This window comes from Perissodus microlepis, chromosome 14 (genome assembly GCF_051167445.1).
Source record: "Perissodus microlepis isolate ML-2025 ecotype Zambia chromosome 14, ASM5116744v1, whole genome shotgun sequence".
NCBI lineage: Eukaryota > Metazoa > Chordata > Actinopteri > Cichliformes > Cichlidae > Perissodus > Perissodus microlepis.
The window spans coordinates 17,732,977-17,753,982 of NC_140474.1; the positions used below are offsets into that span (position 1 = coordinate 17,732,977).

Genomic DNA, 21,006 nt, shown 5'->3' on the forward strand with positions numbered 1-21,006 from the left:
AAGATGCCTGGAGGTTTATTGGTAAAGGTGCTGGTCAGTTAATTGGAGGGTTTCTTTCAGCTTTTCTTGTCCACAGTGTCCTTCAGAAAGACACTTCTTTGATCGCTCTGAATGAGCAGATCTGCATTCTTCCCAAGCTGTTAGTGGTATGGCGTGTAAGTGCTTGCTAATATAACACCATTAAAAGTATTTATATTTTTTTCTAATTTGTCTTTGGCCTCCTATATGTCTATATTCTTCCTGTTTTAAGTTCTTTCCCCTCTTCTTAACACTCCCCTTCATTTGATCTTCTATATTTCCAGAACCATAAAGAAAGCACAACTTCTTTTTCCCTGTCTCATTTTTTTCCCCTGTGCCATTCTCCCTTTTTCTCACAGTGTGATAATCTAAAACCTCTACAAGGAAAGCACTGCTCATTTCCAAGTCACATTACTTCCCTACACACACACACACACACACAGTCCTCCTCCCGGTGTCTCGTGTTTGTTTGTGCACGTGGGGAAAGGCGCAGTTCTAATTGAGGGGCAAAGCCACTTCAGATGCAGCGGGTGCCTCTCTCCCAGTGGGGGGAGCTCAGATCTGCCTCTGGGGAACACAATTAACGCCTTTTTATTGTTTACTAATGAATTACACACAGAGGGAGCAGGCGTGCGCGTGTGAATTAGAGTGAAAAATAAAGAGTTAGTTGTGAAGCAAAAAAACATGCAATTTTGGGCATGTGTGTATGTTTGTTAGCTGACTTCTGAGTACCTTTTACATTACTTGTGATGATAACTTGATATTAATTAGAGTGTTACTCTGTCACGCTTCATTTAGTACTTTATACGGGGAGCGCAGCTTTTTTTAAGATGCTTTTTTCCCCCCTCCCTTGTTGTTCTGCATTTATTTAAAGGGAAACTCAAACCAATGCGTGACTCTGAGGAGAAAACTGCTTTCATTCTCTCTGCTAAAACTTGGAAACACGCTTCACCCCTCTGGCCTCAATCCAATCATTGTTGTTGTTATTAGGAAATAGTTGTTTTCACTTTACTGGTTAATGTTGTAAGAATTGCTTGGGAGTTTCAGCCCTTACAGAGACCGCATACAGTAGCAGCAGTAGTGTGATTCAGTGTTTCATTACCCCTTGAGGAACTGTTGGAAGTGTGTGTGTTTGTGTGTGCGTGCGTGCACATTTAGGATGCATGGACTTGCACATGCCTTAAGGCCAATGTAAACAAATGCTAATGTAATTACGGAGTGGGCGTTGTAATAAACTGTAACTAAGATGATTGCGTAGCACACAATGATCAGGATAGTTAAGCAGTGATGTGTTATTGCGTTATGTGGCTGGTTGTAGCAAGACTGATTACTTTGTCATAATTGTGCCTTTAAACCGGGTTCAAAACCTGAATGCAAAGCTGCTGAAAAAGGAGGAGAAATTAGACAAATTATGGTATAATCCCTTTTTTGTGAAGGTAGGTAGAGTGTTTGTGTGTGTGTGTATACATACATTTTTGTCTGAATGAAGGCCTCAAGTGTTTTTCCTCTTCTTATAATAGCACTTCATAATTTTGACTGTCAAGCAGTGCCAGTCAGTGCGTGTGATCCGCCATGTCAGCACACATCCATGTTGCATTACGTATGTCTCAGTGTCAGTCATGCCTTGATGTGTGTACCATCTAGGATACAGCACCCTGACATCACTACATTAAAGGGGGTCATTATATTTCCCCGACTGCCACCGAAAAGTGACGTTTTTACAAAGTGACAAGTTTACAGTTTGATAAATCCGATTTTTTGTGTTGTGCGTGGGGAGTCATGAGATGGAAGGATGGGAGGAAGAGCTGGGTTGTCTGTTGGAGGAGGAGGTGGAGGGAGGAAGCGCTGCCTGTCAGCGACGCCCCGGCCCTGTCGTCTAAATGATGCTCCCAGGCAGCGGATTCAGATCCCATCCCCATTAGCATTTAATTTCTCTCTAATCCTACACACAGTCTCTGCCGCTGCATGGTAACGAGGGCCGCTTTGCCACGGCAGCGCCAAAACACCTCTGAGAGCAATCTGCATCGCGCTTCGCCTTTTATAGCTCGTGCCCTGTCGTAGCCATCATTCTTGCTTGACAATTAAGACCCTCAAATCTAATAGCAGTGATATTGGAATTGCAGCAAGACCCTTTTGAGGCCATGTCATGGGGAAAAAAAAAAGAAAAGGGATGTGCTTCCCAATACAGCTGTCAAAGCACAAGGCCCTCGCCCGTTCATGCCCGCTAAATGTTTCTGATGCACACACACACACACACACACACACACACAATAGGAAGGGGGAATATGTTGAGTCTTTGGCTGTGATCTTTGTAAAATGTGCTCTCCGTGCCCTCTTATCCAACTCTCCAAAGACTTGTTACAGCAGCTTTTGTTTTCTCTCCTACCCTCTCTCTCTTTCTTTGTCTCTAAATTTCTCTTCATCTTTTACTCATTGATTCTCCCTGGTGTGTCAGAGATGCTGCTTTCTGTTTTATTTCATTTTATTCTTTTTTATTTTTTTTTCTCCACTAGCAGCATTTTTATAGATGACGAGGCCTAGTAGCTTGGTGAAGTTGTCCCTTGGTGCTCTATGAGGACAGTTTACGGGAACATTCACTCTAATGGTTGCAGTTAAAGATTATCATGGGTAAAATATTTTGTTGGCCTAAGGGACACAGCAGTTTTCGAGCTAAATTACATAGATGACATTTTGTATGTGTGGCTGCCGTTGGTCCTGTCGCAAACTGTGCTTTGTCATGTGTCAGGCAGCAGGGTGCCAAAGTGAAAGGTGGATCATCTTTTTTCTTCTTTATAAAAAAATTAAATTTGGAAGCTTTTGTGTCAACAAGTGCTAAAAATGCCCTCAAGCCCACTCAGTCTACCAGCTAATCTGTAGCTGGCCTTTACCAATAAACCATTTAAAATAACAAAATCCAACAATTAAAATATCATGTTGCTGTCTGATTTTTTTCATTTCAATATCTCTTTGTCTGTCACTCTTCTGCAGACTCCAGCAGAGCAGGCTAAGGTTCGAATGCATTTGGTCCTGCAGGCTGCGGGTAAGTGGATAATATTAATGTTTTTATTTTTGTCACAGCGTGGCTCAGAAATGTTGCTCCCTCATGTCGGGAATCTGTGGAAGTATGTAGAAATACTTTGCAGTGCTGCACATCTGTAGTCTGACAGTACAGTACAGTATTTTCTATGCAGAAGTGGGTATTTTCTGTCACTGTAACTCATCAGTCTAGGGATGTCGGTCCACTGTCAGTCTCCCTTTTATTAATTGAAAGACAAATAACCCTTTGATAGTACTTAAGGTTAAACACTAAAGCAGTGGATTTACAAATTATTTACAGTAATGTGTTCGGAAAAACAACGCAACATTCTTTTTTTGTTGCTGTTGTTATTGTTATTTTAAAGTGATTATTGATCATATATTGAGATTACCACTGACTCTTCCCTGTAGGAGTCCTAGAGACCAGTTAGCAACCATCTGGTAACCATCCGTCACCCAGTGAGAAAAAAATGTGCGTTCCCCAACTTGGTTGCTGGCAGTTGCTAGTTGAAAATGATTGTGAAGAGGTATATGTTCTTGAAAGCTAGATTGCACTGGTTGCAGATTGTCACATTCGACCATAGATTGCATGGAAGATGCAGACTTGTCTGCAAAGACTCGAAGTCAAGCATTTGCCTTCAAAATAAAAGTTTAACATGACTTGATCGGAGCAGTGTGGCACAGTTGTAAGGCGAGTGTTCTGTTTCTGGTTTGTGTCACAGTTTTTGTAGTTTTTCAACTGCTCCACAAGTAGTTGGCAACAGTTTGCAGACAAGTTGTTGTCTTCCATGCAAACACTGGCACTTGTGGCAATATGCTAGCGACCAAAACAATCACAAGAGTGATTTGGGTGAAATAAAAACTTTTCATCTCATTTCACTCAGCAATAGGCAGCAGTAGCAGAATCCACCAACCACTACACAGTTTTCCCTCACAACTGGTGGTTGCTCAATGATTGCTCGGTGGTTGCCAACTTGTCTCTCGGTTTGTGTGAGTGGGACCTGATGAAACCTGTGCACTGTAAAATTATTATTTGTGCCAATTCATTTAAATGAAATAGTGTGGCACCCTTTTTGATGTAGCTACATATTAAAGTCACAGCTGAGTGTTTTGATTGGTTAAATGTGCTACTTTCCCATGTTGGCCAAGTCGATTGCAGTGCCTTCAGTGGGTGAAATTCTAGTTACTGTAATAGTTGTGTTAGTACTTATTGGTAGCCACTGGGCGGCTTCACCAATGTTTAGCATTCTCAAAAATTGGAATTGGTCAAGAAAGTAGCTAACTGTGTCTTTGCAATGCACTCATACGGTCTGTCCACCTTACTAACCCAGCAAATTAGCACTAGGTGATAGCGTCGGAGCCACCCTCACTTCCAAATTTGGCCATTTGCAGCTCCCAAAGAAAACTATAATTGACTAAAATGCCAAACTCAAGGCTTCGAGACAGTAGCCAAGAAACCAACAGCTGACCACTTTTACATGCAGTGATAAATATGTTCAATTTAAAAATATAACAATTTTTTTAAACACGTTTTCCAGCTGGACTGCTAAACCTTTTGGGATTAAGCCACAGTCTCTTGTCTCTCTCTACTGTGAACCTGAATGGGTTTCATGGTTGTTTTCCTCTGCACAGAGTCAAAGCAACCCTCCCCACATACATTACAACTATTTCACACACACACAGACAAATGCACACACACACACACACACACACTCTCCACTTTGAGTGCTTCTGGGCCCATATTCACTGCAGCTTAATTTCAAACACTCCTCCCAGTACATAAGTCATAGATGTCACCATGTACACGGTGTATATATTCCAGTGTGTATTCGAGGGGTAGAGTTGCGAGCCAGATGTGACAGGCAGAGATTGACTGTGGAGAAAGATGTCTTCATGTTTACAGTCATACACATACACACACACACACACACACACACACACACACACACACACACACACACACTCACACAGCACTTCAGAACAGGGCTCTAATTTCACCACAGGAAATATATGAAAGAACGAAGCATCTATACATCATCTATAAAGCACCCGCCAGCAACATACTTAGCTCACTTAAGACTTGTTCACCCTCGCCGTAGGCCACAGAACAACACTGCCATCCCTTGATGTGATTTCACTCAGTTGAACTTTAACTTTCGGAGCCATATCTTACATACTCCATCATATGTTAAATTGGCATAGTTTACATGTGAGGATCGGTGATTTTTAACATTTATTTTGTTAAAGAATGGGAACTAGTTTAGAAATATTTGAGTTCTCTCTTTTTCTCATGCGTATTCTTGTATAGGCCCAGCTCGTTGCACTGCCACCTCAAGGCTAATGTTGTACTAATGGCGGTGAAGCATCATAAAATTGAGCATGTGGCTTTGAGTGCATTGGGTCACACTGGTGCAGACACAGGCTCAGGGCCAGACGCAGGACTAAAGGAGAGGGTTTAATGCGCTGGACATGTCTCTGCTTTTCCTCTCTTTCCTGGAGGCTTCCAGAAGAACAGTTTTATGGCTCAGTCAGAAACTGTCTCCACCATAGAGCCGAGCCTGGCCTGTATCAGGTCTTCGGGTGATCATGTCACTCATAAAGACCCATAATAAAATACAAATAGGCAAACGGTTTTAACTTGATGAAATGCTTTATATTTAATACTTTTATAATTGTTTTTATTTCAGATTTCTTTTCAGCTTTTTGCCCTCAGTTTTAGTCAGTGTGCCCTTGGTAATTTCATCACATTTGTATAATTACAATTATTAGGGATGTCTTTTTTTTTTTTTAGTTTTACTTCTAAAATCCTCTGAACTTGCAGCTGCTAAGTCTCTTGCTGCCAAATCTTCTTAATTCATCTGGCTCATATCTCTCCTTGCGCTCCCCATTTTTGCTTCTCTTCTCTCTGTCTATCTGTCCGCTCATTCTGCCTCACCGTCTTTGTTCCAGCGTTGTTAGCGGGTAGAGGGAGATAGGGATGGAAGGCGAGAAGGAAGCAGCAGATGTTGGGAGGTTGTGTGAATGTTAATGTCCTGACGTAGCCGTGGAGCTTAAGCTTCCTCCTCCTCCTTCTCTCCGTTCCTCTCTGAGCGCCCGCCAGGCTTTCTCTCTCGGGGTCTCCTGACATCCTTAAAGCCCGCGGCTCTCCTCTCCTCTCCTCATCTCTGCTCTCCTTCACCTCTTTCTCTCCATCCCCTCCCTCCCCTCCCTCCTTTTGTCCGTCTATGGACTCTCTCTAGTCAGTAGAGAGCAGATCATCCCATGGCTAAAGCGGCTCAGGCCTTTGTGTTGGGGGGCTCTGTGGACCTGTAATGAGCCCCCTCGGCTGGCCCGCTGGCCTGCTTAGCGCTCACTAGGGGCTTTGAGTGTGTGTGTGTGTGTGTGTGTGTGTGTGTGTGTGTGTGTGTGTGTGTGTGTGTGTGTGTGTGTGTGTGTGTGTGTGTGGAGCGGGATGAGGAGGGCAACACTGGCCCCCAATGAAAGAGCTGGATGGATATGTTTATGGGTCACTTCCTGCTTGGCCTACATATCAAACACGCACACACCTACACACACACTCACAGAGTACACCCCGTATTTCCACACCAAACCTGCTTATCATAATTTAATCAATAATAAGATACTGATCAAAATTTCACTATTTATATATGTAATAATTCTTATGCACATAGAATTTATAGTAAATGTTGCATCATAGCAGGATGCATACATTTTATTTATTACATTCTGAATGTGATTCATCGTTCCAAAATATATAAAGAGAAACTTTTTCTGTATCTTGTTTATGATATCCGCCATTTAAAGCATTTTTTTTTCATCATTATTATTATTATTGTTGTTATTATATATTATTATATAGTGCTTGCTTTTCCTGCATAGTGTGGATTATCAAAAAATGTATGAGACAGAAAACGGAAAAACGTTTTGGAAGGTTGTCGTTTCTGGAAGTTCATCTGGATTTATTTGGGCAGTGTACACTTTACATAGAGGCCAAAGTAACACTGTGTGACACCCTCCATATGTTTGATTCATTTGGATTTCAGCACAACTTATTTCTGTCCCCTGATTCATAAGTACATCTCTTGAGCGACATACTGAGTCGTCATAAATCACACATAAATAAGAAGTATAGCAGCCTTGTTGTTTTCAAAGCTGACAAACACAAAAGAAACCACTTTATTCGATCCATACATACCTCCATTCAGACACAGCAACCATGACACCCTTACTATATCTAATACTCTTGTTCCTTTCAGCCACTTGCTTGGTTCTTGGCTCTTTTCATAGCAGTGTCCATTTCCACTCAAATGAACATAAGTACTGTGCACAGCAGCGGGCCTCTCCTTATCCACATGTCAATAGGGAGTGTTTGCAGAACACCCACTTAGGACCTGAGGGCCAAGGGTCATCAAAACCTCCTTCTTCTCTCCATTTGAACCTTTGACAGCAGCAAAACAAACAATCCTTAAGATCTCATCAGAGGCTTGAACTTGGAAGGGCTTCATTGGTCTGAATTAACTTCTTCTGTCAGTTTAACACCTAGCTGAAAAACCGAGCATTGTTTCAGTTTTCAACTTAAGCTATGGAGTTTTAATGAAAACACCTAACACTTTATTAATAATGAATAATAAGACATATGTATTTGAATGTCTGGCCAACGTACGTTTTGATTGTAAGCAGTGTTCGTGCATAAGTGTCATATTGAAATACAAAAGGCTCAAATTTGCAGCTGTTTGTATCGATGCCTCTTTTTTAAAAATACAGCTTTGATTAGGAAAAAAAAAAGCTCCAACTTTCATCAGTAATAGTGCGTCAAGTAAACTTGATTGGACTGTTCATCAACAGTCCGGTCAAGTTTAAATATAGTCCAAATTCTTCATACTAATTATTCTGAAACTTATTGCCTTTATATGAAATTATGTTACATTCCAAGTCAAGTAGCTTTATTTTTAACAAGGAAAAATCTTGATTTATTGAGTCAGTGAGAGTAACTGATAAATTCACTGTTGATATCTGTTCCTGTCAGTTGAAATCCCATGTTTACGTTTGCTTTTATGGCATTCTGTAAAAACTAAAATGAAATTAAGAGGCGAGACGGAGAACAAGTCCTGTTGAAGTCTCAGAGACCAGTCGTTCAGCATTACATGTTTAACTCAGTTTTAATAAATATCACTACCGCTGCTACCAGGGTATGATGGTGCACATTTATTTATTTTTATCAGCTTGTCTGTTGAAGTGTCTCAGTCTCTTGTGTCTTTTACTGAAGAGGAAAAGTGTTGCGTGATCAGCGAAGCTTAGCAGCATCATACGATAGGACTAATTCATCCAGAGTAAATACAGGGTATTAGGCTTCTTGGTCACAGCAGGGTTCCCAAAAACACACACACACCCTTTTTCTTGAGCTTTCTCCTTCTTTCCTCCGTCTTCCTTGTGCGTCTAGGTCCTGCTGTCCCTCCCACCCCCTCCTGCCCACCCCCTTAGGCCCTGACAGATGTGTGCTGAACAGACCACATACATGGAGGGTGTCACCTTACCCCCTCTGGAACTAAAGGGCTAATGCGCCGCATTTAGGAGGCTGCCGCCCTTTGTTCTGATAGAATAAGAGGTGACGGAGACTGGGCGACAGAGGCGAGACCCAGTCCTTTTTCTTTCTTTCTTTCTTTTTTTTTTTTTTTCTGTTGCCTCGCTCAAATACATACCTTTTCTTTATAAACTTGGTCTTTCTTCGGTTTTTATTATCTCTACTGTTATTGCCATCTACTTAGATTGAGCAATCTTCACGTGATTGCAGCACAGGATTTGTTAGGCGGCGAATTGCAGTTATCGCATTATCCATCTTCATCACCTTGCTGTCACTCCAGTTGTGGCAGCACTCTTTGTATGACATGACTGAAATGATTGTCACAAACACAAGTGATGACCTTCATTTCAAAGGGGATTTTCTCTGTAAAAACACAAGGGAATTACCCTGTAATAACCCCTAACTACACGTTCCCCCTCGCTCGCATTCAGTCTAAATGTATGCCCGTTTACTATGACCAGGGTGCTCTGCAATCAGAATCAGGGAATCTCTTGGATTAAAACATTATAAGCAATTAGACATAATGGTTTTATTTAAAGACAACACTATATGCTTTTGTTATAACAGTCATGTTTTGCTTTCCTAATTTAACAATAAAAGTTTGGTCAAAGAATAAAGGAAAAAAAAAAGGATAAGTATTAATATAGCTTCTTAAGTGATATTTGCTCATGTTTTAAAAGTCTTACTATAACATTGTATTAGTTTAGTGGAATTACAGAGAGTGTAGTTTGATATACAGTTTGGTTTCCTGTTAGTGTGATCATAAAGCTAGAAAGGTAACAACATTGCTTCCAGCGTATTCAAATAAAGGAAACAATTACACAACTGCAGCAGAAATCCCCTTTGCATCTCTGCAGGAATGCATCTCCTGTTGTCCTCTGAGAGGATAATGGGACAAGAGTGTCCTGTAATTTAGTCTCCGTAACCATTGATCAGCTGGATTTATGTGCCATTACCTCACTGTTCCAGTCAACACTCGTAATTATGTCTCTGAGGGAGAGGGAGCGAGAGAGAGTGAGTATGGGGCCTCCACTTATACAAGACCCCAATACCTGAATAAGATTTTTAACAAACAGCCCCTAACACACACTGATAACCATGTGATGGGTGGAAGGGTTTGTCAAGCTCACTTTAAAAACTATACCATATAGTGAGCATCCACAAAACCCCCTCGAAAGAAGTGCACATTTTAAGGGTGTGTGTGAATTTTAAAAAGAACTGGATCTGCGTTCATCTATACTTACAAGTAATCTCTATTTTCAATAGGAAGTCTTTCAGGTCAGGCATCTGTCAGTCGTGGGGAGGGGGGTATGATTGAGCAAATGACTGCACGGATACGAGGTTTATGTGCCAATTGATTTTTGGTTTGTTTTATGGGTATAATAAACGCAGGTCCAACTGCATCCTACGCTTTTTCATGTCCTGCTTTCTTGCTTTTCCTGCATTGCTATGGTACGGGAACAGTTTACCTGATTTAACATTAAAGCTACGGCAGAAATTCAACAGCAACACTGCAAAACGCTAAAGCAGTCTTAACTTTGGCTAAATGATGAGTGCTCTCCACCTTTAAAGAATAAACATTTAAGGATTTTGAGGAGAATTTGGTCCTCGTGACTGCTCCTCTACAATAAGTTTATCAACTTGAATTTTACTTATTTTAGCAGGAAGCTGTTCATCAATCGGTCCAGAGCTTTGTGTGATGTTTTCATCTTATTCATTGTTTTTATTGCGCTTTAATTATTATAATTTTTTAATTAAAAGGAATACATACACTGTATTAATTGTTTATTTAAGTAAAATGTATCTGGAGCTTTTTTGATTATCGGCGCAGTCTTTAAACAGGAATCTACGCTGGCTTTTTGAGTCATTTCATTGTCAGTTTGCACCCCTTGCAAACTGTGGACATTTTTCACAAGTTGTCAATATTTTGTTGTCAAACATTTAATCAAACAATATTTTCAACAAACCCGTCATGCAAATAACTGGTAGGTGCAGCGGTAACTAAAAATAATTGGCTACAGAGGAGAGAACTGACGAATGGATCAGCAGATAGTCACTTGTCAATTATTTTGATAACTCTGTTTATTGACGTGAAACACATGCTGGTTAAAGCTTTCAAAACATGGAGATTTTCTGCGTTTCTCTATCTTAACATCATTATATATTCAATATTTTTCGGTTTGAGGAGGGTGTGGGTTGGACAAAACATTTGAGGTTTTCTTCTTTTACTTTCTGGAATTGTACTGACTAAATAATTACTTCATTAGTTGAGAAAATATTAGGTTATTTGGATGCTGGGGTCCACAATCGCCTTATTTATTGTCACTTATTTTAGCCTTACTTATCCTTCTCTGTGATACTGAGGGTTCAGGTTGTCGATACTACTTGTCAAATTAATGTACAGCTTTCCTTGCCCTGCCTTAGGGAGTAGTATATACTGTACCAGACAGAGCCACTTAGAGGAAGTTCTCTGATTCTTTGTGTGTGTGTGTGTGTGTGTGAGAGAGAAAGAGAGTAAGAGATTGAGGAAAGCTTTGTTTTTCTTCTGTGGGCAGATTTCAAACAGCATCTGGTGAGCTCTTGAAAAAGATCGTTATGAGTGTGTTCAAATCCAAACTGAATCATTATTGCACCCTCCTTCCTCCTCCTTTTCTTTTTCTCCCCTCCTTGTTGTTGGTGTTTGGAGACACATGGTGATATCTTTCCCTCCTCCCTCCCGCTCTAACTCTCTCTTTCTCTCCTCTCAACATGTAGGCATTTCCATAACAGAAAAGGAATATTTTTAATTTGCTGCTTTCCATAATTTTGCAACATATGGTTTAAACGATTTTGATGCAAATGTATGTGCTAATTATTTGCAGACGAGCCTTAAACAGGCCAGCCATTGAAGTGAAATGAAAGCAAATTTGCAATCACCTTAAATTTTGCTAACCATTTACTGTTAAGTAAACTTTGCTAAGTAATTTAATTACCATGGACCACTGGCAGGCACTCGGGGCTTTTTTTGGAAGATGGTGGAGAAGGGAGGCTGAATGCAAAGAATGCAGAGCGTGTGAGAAAGATTAGAAGGAAAGAGTAAAGACCGTGTGTAGCAGCAGTACTGCAATTCTCACCATGTGAAAGGTATTGCTGTAAAAGATTTTGTGTCTAGGGCATTTTGTTTTCTTCTTGCAAGGGAAGACGGTGGAGAGGTGAATCTTTTAGCAGGTCGTACTGTGATATCATTTGGTTTTTAGGATTGCCCCATCTCCTCACTTTGTGTTTGTAAATATTTCTGCAGGCGGTTAATAGATGTAGCTGTCCAATTGGCCCTGGATTAGACATAAATAGATTGCAGCAAAGTGTTGACCTGTGCATTCCTGCTTTTGTGATTTGGAATAATTTCCACCCTGTGACACACTATTCTTCATGTTAAGGCCGGGGCCATACAATTATGCCAGAAATGCAATCTTGTTTTGGCTGTTCCAGTAGCCGTGGTTGTTAATCATGATTGTTGGTCTCGGTGAATTTATGCAGAGTGGGATAGTGCTACTTTGGCAACATGGCTCTACATGCGTGCTGGGTTTTTGAAAAGTACTTTACCCACAAACCCCCTCCCCCTCTGCTATGAACTGAAGAGAAACAAACTCTGTGATGTCATTAATAACATCACCATGTTACTAAGCATTTGCCATTTGATGAATCATGAATATATATAGTCAGATTTTAACACTCTCCAATTTTCACATGGAAATATTCAACCGCTTTTTTTTTCTAGTCGTCATTCCAACTTTGGAATGAGCGTAATTGTTTAAACGAAGATCGGCTGTGTTGAAATTTCATGCAGGTTATTTGTGTGATCTGAATCGGCAACAAAACTGTCCAGTTGGACCGACGTGTAGCCTGTCTGTAGCCTCGGCTGGTCTCGTATCACAGGCCAGAAAAGGTTCACAGGTGAGGTGTGTTTGAAATTAAAAAACGCTCATAGGCCCGAATGTGTGTTTGTGATGTTTCGCTGCCTTCTGCCCAGTGCAAGCCGCAGCCCAACTGTGACCGTGAATACAAATAAGCAGATACAGAAAATGGCTGAATGAATGTTCGGATGGGAGGCTTGGATTCTGTACGCATTCTTTTGATAGGCGTTTTGGTAATTGAATAGATAAGGTGTATTATTTTTCCTCTGGCCTGTAATGGTATTTATCCATGTAGATTGTTTTGGTTAAATGTCCCGTTTTGGAGATACTTTAATGTTTGTATCGTCATCAAAAGTAGATTCGAAACCAGGCTGATATGATTTGTCAGTGAAAAGAAAATGGCTGAAACAGCTTACAGCATGGTTTTATGTTTAACGGTGTCGTGATTAGTGGAAGGAAATATTGCTGAATTAGATTAAGAGAAGGCAGACGTGTCTACAGTGGCTGTTTCCAAGACTGGGTAACAGTGCATTCGATAAGTAGCACTACAGGTCAAAGGAACAAGCGTCAAGGGTTGTTTGATGTCACTTAAATCTAATCTAAACTGTAAGTTGGGCTCCAGTCACACATTGCTAGAGTCTTGTTAGTTGTTGGCAAGTGCAGACAACTCTGTCTCCCATGATGGAAGCAAGTTTTTATTGCAACAACCTCAAGCAGACGCTCAAGGACTGGTTTAGAAATGCATATTTTCCCACAGCAACTGGCGGTTGCCAGGAGATTGCCGACTGGTCTCTAGACATTTGTGACTGAGATCTTAGGAGAAGAAAGACATTTATTCAGGAGCTGTCTCAATATGGATAAATACATACAGGGAGTGCAGAATTATTAGGCAAATGAGTATTTTGTCCACATCATCCTCTTCATGCATGTTGTCTTACTCCAAGCTGTATAGGCTCGAAAGCCTACTACCAATTAAGCATATTAGGTGATGTGCATCTCTGTAATGAGAAGGGGTGTGGTCTAATGACATCAACACCCTATATCAGGTGTGCATAATTATTAGGCAACTTCCTTTCCTTTGGCAAAATGGGTCAAAAGAAGGACTTGACAGGCTCAGAAAAGTCAAAAATAGTGAGATATCTTGCAGAGGGATGCAGCAGTCTCAAAATTGCAAAGCTTCTGAAGCGTGATCATCGAACAATCAAGCGTTTCATTCAAAATAGTCAACAGGGTCGCAAGAAGCGTGTGGAAAAACCAAGGCGCAAAATAACTGCCCATGAACTGACAAAAGTCAAGCGTGCAGCTGCCAAGATGCCACTTGCCACCAGTTTGGCCATATTTCAGAGCTGCAACATCACTGGAGTGCCCAAAAGCACAAGGTGTGCAATACTCAGAGACATGGCCAAGGTAAGAAAGGCTGAAAGACGACCACCACTGAACAAGACACACAAGCTGAAACGTCAAGACTGGGCCAAGAAATATCTCAAGACTGATTTTTCTAAGGTTTTATGGACTGATGAAATGAGAGTGAGTCTTGATGGGCCAGATGGATGGGCCCGTGGCTGGATTGGTAAAGGGCAGAGAGCTCCAGTCCGACTCAGACGCCAGCAAGGTGGAGGTGGAGTACTGGTTTGGGCTGGTATCATCAAAGATGAGCTTGTGGGGCCTTTTCGGGTTGAGGATGGAGTCAAGCTCAACTCCCAGTCCTACTGCCAGTTTCTGGAAGACACCTTCTTCAAGCAGTGGTACAGGAAGAAGTCTGCATCCTTCAGGAAAAACATGATTTTCATGCAGGACAATGCTCCATCACACGCGTCCAAGTACTCCACAGCGTGGCTGGCAAGAAAGGGTATAAAAGAAGAAAAACTAATGACATGGCCTCCTTGTTCACCTGATCTGAACCCCATTGAGAACCTGTGGTCCATCATCAAATGTGAGATTTACAAGGAGGGAAAACAGTACACCTCTCTGAACAGTGTCTGGGAGGCTGTGGTTGCTGCTGCACGCAATGTTGATGGTGAACAGATCAAAACACTGACAGAATCCATGGATGGCAGGCTTTTGAGTGTCCTTGCAAAGAAAGGTGGCTATATTGGTCGCTGATTTGTTTTTGTTTTGTTTTTGAATGTCAGAAATGTATATTTGTGAATGTGGAGATGTTATATTGGTTTCACTGGTAAAAATAAATAATTGAAATGGGTATATATTTGTTTTTTGTTGAGTTGCCTAATAATTATGCACCGTAATAGTCACCTGCACACACACAGATATCCCCCTAAAATAGCTAAAACTAAAAACAAACTAAAAACTACTTCCAAAAACATTCAGCTTTGATATTAATGAGTTTTTTGGGTTCATTGAGAACATGGTTGTTGTTCATTAATAAAATTATTCCTCAAAAATACAACTTGCCTAATAATTCTGCACTCCCTGTATACAGGCTAGAGGAACTAAGGTGGCTCAAGAGTTGGGTGTTCGTCTTGTAATCGGAAGGTTGCCGGTTCGAGCCCCGGCTCGGACAGTCTCGGTCGTTGTGTCCTTGGGCAAGACACTTCACCTACCGCCTACTGGTGATGGCCAGAGGGGCCGATGGCGCGATATGGCAGCCTCGCCTCTGTCAGTCTGCCCTGGGGCAGCTGTGGCTACAACTGTAGGTTGCCTTCACCAGTGTATGAATGTGAGAGTGAATGAATAGTGGTATTGTAAAGCGCTTTGAGGGGTCCCGAAAAGGGCTATATAAATGCAATCCATTATTATTTATCAGTGGCAAAAACTCCAGAGCTTGTTAAGCTCAAATTTAGCATTTCTTCATGCCAGCATGTAGAGCCTCAGCTGTTGTGCTACAGTCCTGCATGACTGAGTCACAGGAAATGACAAATGTAAATCCAAGCAAATGCTAGTCAAGCTTTGTGTAAATGTAACCGAATCTGCCTACCAGCGCCTCCAAAGCTCACAAACAAACAAATTATATCTCATTTAATATGTAAAAGTGTAAAAACAAGTTGTGTTTTCATGGCTGCAGGCAAGAAACTGAGTATCTACTGTACTCCCCAGAATGTGCCTCTGCTCTGTGAGAGGTTTACAAATCACGCAAGTGCATAATTATGATATTGTTGAAACGAGTGCAGCATTATACAATTACACATGGCTAATTTTACAGCTATATTTAAAGGAGGTGTCGGGTGTTGTTATGGCTAACAGTGAGTGGTTTGGAGAAAAACACCGCGTGCGGTTCTGTAGCTTTTCGCAAGCCGGCATCAACAAGCCGCAGACATGCTGGTTGAACTTCTTGAAGCTTTACATGATCAAGAAAAATATCCAACTTTGCTGTTAGTTTTTCCATCTTTATCAGCTTGTGTAGGGGGGTTGTTTGGGGGTACGTGTACACCCGAGTTTATGCTAAACTAGTGTTTGTGTGTGTATCGATAAATGCGTGTGTCTGTGTGTCACTTTCTGGGGTTGAGCTGCTTCTGTAACAAGCTCACCCACCGATTTCAATTAGAAGCGGTAACAGAAGATTTGCTGTATATAACGCTGTCCTTTGTTATCATATGCAACCAACAGCCAATTCTCAAAGTTTTTTTTATTTTTCCCTTTTCTTTTTCTCTCATCAATATGTCCTCCTCTGGTAATAAATTTGAAACAGCTTCTCTCCTTTCACACCGGCGAAGCTTCACAGACACACACACACACACAGGAAGGCGAGGCTGGGATGGAATTGAAGTAATAAAAACCCCTTTGTTTTAGTTTGTATTGGACCATTCATCATCACTTTATTTAATACGAGGCTGTAATTGTGCCATCCCCAACCATCACTAATGGCTGTGTTCGTCTGTGTTTGCTTTGTTGATGGAAATGAATGAAATTAGGATAAACAACCGCAGAGTCGCGTGTAATCAAGCCCTGATTAATGTACCAGCGTTTCAGCGCTGTTTCTCATTCCACAACACCTGATATCTTTCCCATAAACAAATTGTGTTTGTCTAAATGAAGAAATTAAATGATGCATTTGATGAGTTTATGATTGACCCGGTCCGGCTCGTGGCTCATTACTCTCTGTCTTTGAGGCCAAGAGGTATGTAACTAATGCTCTGTCACTTCCCACACAAGGATTTATCACCATTACTGATTAATGGCAGCCAAACAGCATTTTAATAATTTTATGATTGTGGTTTCTGGCAGTCGCAGAGAAAGATCTCGAGAGAGAGAGAGAGGGGGGGAAGAGGGATAGAAAGGAAGATAGAGGGATTTGGGAGGGAGGAAAATAAGGAGTGGGGATGGAGTGTTTAGAGGAAGAGGGTCCAAAGCAGCAGAACGTGTTCATCCCCAGATTCAATGTTTTATGCAGTCGCGGGCCAAGCAGACAGAGGCATGATTATGCGCCGCACGAACATCCCCGTGAATCTTTTTCTTGTTCTTGAAAAGTATTTTCTGCATGTTTAATGAATTTCTCCCCCCTCATTATTACATTTATTCTTTTCCTCTGGAAAGCAACAAATTGGCAACAAATCGGTGTAAAACTCCTCAACAGTGAGCAACGGCTTCCCCCAGGGGACCAAAATGTGGAGGTGTATCAAGGAAAGGGGCTGATTTTACAGATCAGGAAAAGGTAGCGGGTTTAATGGCCAGCAGAGGGAGATTATGATGTAGCTCGTGGATTAATGGCCGATGTCCCGCGGGACACACCGATAAAAAAAAAAACTTGTCGCGATATAATCGACTTTGAAGATTGTCATTGGTATTTATGTTTGCATCCCGACTCAGGACCAATTAAATTATGTCAAGCTTAACGCCTACAGTTAGCTGCTGTCTGTTATTCACTTTCATTTGCTGCTCCTGTTAAATGACCCAGCTTCAGATTTTATTCTATAAAACACAAAATCCAGCTAAATCTGTTAAAATGTTGTTTACTGCATGAAAATAACTGAACATTATTTTTGTCTGTTTATCTTTTTTCTTGTAGTTTCTTCTTTCATTTTTTCTAAACTTAAAATAATTTCAAATAAATTGCAATTTTTTTGCTTTGCTTTGCTTTTAATTTAGGAGGAAAACGTCATTACAGGCTGTGGTGAATGTTTACTGTAAGAGCGGTTATGTTTGTGTATTTTATTTGTTTAATTTTGGATACATTTTATATTAAATCATTCTAAAAGCAAATTGTTAACGCCTGAGCAATCTTGCCATACTGCAACAACTACTGTGATGATGTACTGTACATACATATGACTAAGAAAACACATACATGCAGATTAAAGTATTCTTGGTTTCTTTTGATTTAGCAAAACTTTAATACCTGTGAGATATATTTTTTTTGTATCATCTCCTTTTCGTGTGCATTCATCTCATTTATACTCATGCAAATTGAATATCAATGTGAATTAGTATAAGAAAATAATGACGCAAGAAGAATCTGCTTCAGAAACATTGAATAGCCACGTTTCCGAATACTTTTATACTTTTGTATTTGGGTATTGCGTTTGAAAGTCTGTTATTTTTTCTTAGGATTGGCTTTGCTGCTCTCAAATGACCACGTATTGGCTGTGGCAGACTTGCAGCATGCTAGCTTTACCTGGCACTGTTTGTGCTGGAGCTCACCTTTGTTTAGTCCTCCACGCAGATCTTTTTAACAGCTGTCGTTGGCTGGCTTTGCATGTTTTTCCTGATTTTACCTGCACACTTTGTCAGTTTGAGGCCTGATCTTTATTAGCATGTCGTTCTTCTCTTCTTGTTGTTTCATGGTGTTGTAGGTGCTTTACTGCCCCCTTCTTTCAACAGTAGCACTGCAGCAAGGGAAACTATTTTATAAATAACTTAATGATGTAAAATGGGAAATTCAAGACGATCACTGTTTCTCATACAATTCTTCTACTACTGACTTAAAACCATCTCAAATCAAAGGTCAGCCTTGGTACTTTTTTCAGATTGTGTGTTCAAATCTAACCACAGGAGCTGAAGGGAAAATAAAGTGTGTAACCTTTGTATGTGTTGCCTGAACTTAAAAACGATCTGATTAGCAGGAATCTAGTCACATGCTTGAAATGTGACAATTACTGTGTAAAGTATAGTGGTGCAGTCATAAGTTGGGAATCTTACATTGTGTAGCTTACTGTACTTTTCCATGGAGTTTCCACCAACAGAGATTTTCAAATTGTTCAGATGCTTAAGTGTACACTTAACCGTTTTCTCCCTGCCATTCAGCTGAATGTTATTAGCCAGAGTCGCTGCATGTACTACCTGCTTATTTCTTCTGCTGATTTCAGATTTGTAGCTAAATGGGCTGCAACATGTTTTTAACGCCCTGACTTTCTAAGTGTTAGCTACGTATTTTGACTTCATTTTGTAAGATTGATGCATCAGCATGTGCGCATGTGTTTATTCTCACGAGGCTGAGGAGTTAAATAGCACATGCCAATGTTCATACTGTACCGACTGGAGTGGTTTTGAACATCATGTGTTTTATTCCTGCCACACCAGCAACCTTCCAAAGTGAATGTTAGTTTGAATTAGATTAGTGTGGGTCATTTTTCCTCCTAACTCAGAGACACAGGAATAAATGCAGCATGGCTGATAAACATTTAGACACCTGTCGTCTCCAATCTCACGTTTCAGGCCTCAGGAACAGATGGAAGTCATGAGTTGTTTTAAACTTCTAATGGAGACCTAATTGTGTACAGATTGTGCTGCTACAACAATCCCAACTGACACACACACACTCACCTTATTAGTTCTCTCTCCTGTATCCTTTTACATGCTTCTGTCTCGCTCCTCTGTTGTCGTGTCACCCACATCTATATATAGAGGTTTTTTTTTTTGTTTTTCCTGTCTTTCTTCCTCTGACGCTCTTTTTTAGCTACTCATCATATTTCAGCTACAGCTGCTCCTCAGGTTTTCCCTTACTGTCCCCTCATGCCACCGCCTTGTAGTCATTTGCAATCCACACGCAGACATAACAACTTGAACAGCTCTCCACTGTGTGGCCGATGACAGAGACATCCACCCACACTCGTTCAAAAAGGCATTACCGCCACACTATTTACAGTCGGCCTCGCACACCCATACTAAACTACTCACTTGTCCAAGCAGCCACACCCAGCGCTCCTTCTTATGCTCATCCTACCCAAGTCTAGTGGGTCCAGTAGAAGGAGTGAAGAGAAATAAACAGTTAATTAATCCTCAATTGGCTCAATCTTGCATATTTAAGTCTAATTAGTAAACCAGGCACTAAGGGGCCCCTGGGTGCCCCTATCCTCTCAAGCAAGGCCCAGTGTACCAGAACAGAACTCCAGCCTTGTGTTTAAGGAGAAATAAATATCAGAAAGTGCATTGCTGCTCTTTCATCTCCTTGTGCTCAGAAGAGGGAATTGCTGTGGGAGAATTAATGTTCATTTAATTTCCCTTCTTTCTTCCCCTCATATATTTGCATTCTTCAGGTATTTCTTGTCTCTCTCTCTGTTTCTCTTGCTCTCTTTCCCCCTCGCACTTTCTCTCATATACACACAGAGAACAGGGCCTTGTTTCATAGCTACTACATCTGCAGGACACATGTTGAGTGTATGAATATTTGTGTGAGTGTCAGCGTGCCATGAATTAGAGTGTGTTAGCTTAAAAGAAAGATGTCTAGGCCTGTATCTGCTGATGGTGAAAGTATGTTTTTCTGATGTGCTGAACATTATCCCTTGTTACCAAAGGCTAATCTGTCTCCCTCAGTTTGATTCATGTCCTTTTAGAGCCAGTGGACAAAAGCCGAAGCCAATCCGAGCCGCAGAGCTCCAGAGCAGAGATTGATGCGATCAGCTCTGTTCATACTCAAAGGAAAGCAATCTTGAGCTGCAGCTTTATGGACATGTTTTAGCTATCTAGACGCCACATTCAAAATCCCCAAATGGCCCAGGGGTTTTAGCGACAGTCGCATAGCTGAGAGGTCACGACGGCCAAGGATGCTTTGGTCTCAGCACCTACACCGCTAATGTTTCTAAATCGACAAATGACTCAACAGGTTAAAGTTTAGGACTTAGTTTGTTCCACTGAGTTATTTGTTTAATGCAGCATTTTGTATTCCTTGTACCATTATTCGGCATTTGTCATCATATACAGTTCAGTAACACTCAGGACATTTAGATGGTTAAATTTCATAGTTAAACTTTAGTCCTCAATTTGAAGGAGTAAATGGGCAAAAACAGCCCGTGAATTTTAAAGGATGCAACATGGTTCAGTGTGACATATAAAGGGTTACTTAGAGTCCAAATCTCTGCTCTGGTTGTTGTGTCTAATGGGGGGTTATAGTGATGTCTTCGCTACTTTGTAGTCCAGTAACTGATTGCTGCAGTAATGCATAAATTTCACATCAAAGTGCTGATGTACAGTTTTCATTTGGAAAGGATTTGATTCAGGGAGGTAAAATTTTTGGTTCAGTAAGAAATCCTTGTTCTGCTAATGCAGATTTCTTTATCTGTTTTTATGTTTTTTCTCACTGTTGAA

General features: G+C 40.9%; 1 protein-coding gene across 2 annotated transcripts in view; it reads left to right on the top strand.

Annotated features, from left to right (window-relative positions):
- rsrc1 (arginine/serine-rich coiled-coil 1) overlaps positions 1-21,006 on the top strand; it is a 124,118-nt gene that overhangs the window by 54,438 nt on the left and 48,674 nt on the right. For both annotated transcript variants that reach the window (XM_084951365.1, XM_084951364.1), the window contains exon 6: positions 3,007-3,058. In XM_084951365.1, coding sequence (XP_084807491.1) covers positions 3,007-3,058 — 52 coding nt within the window. The remainder of the gene's footprint in view (positions 1-3,006; positions 3,059-21,006) is intronic.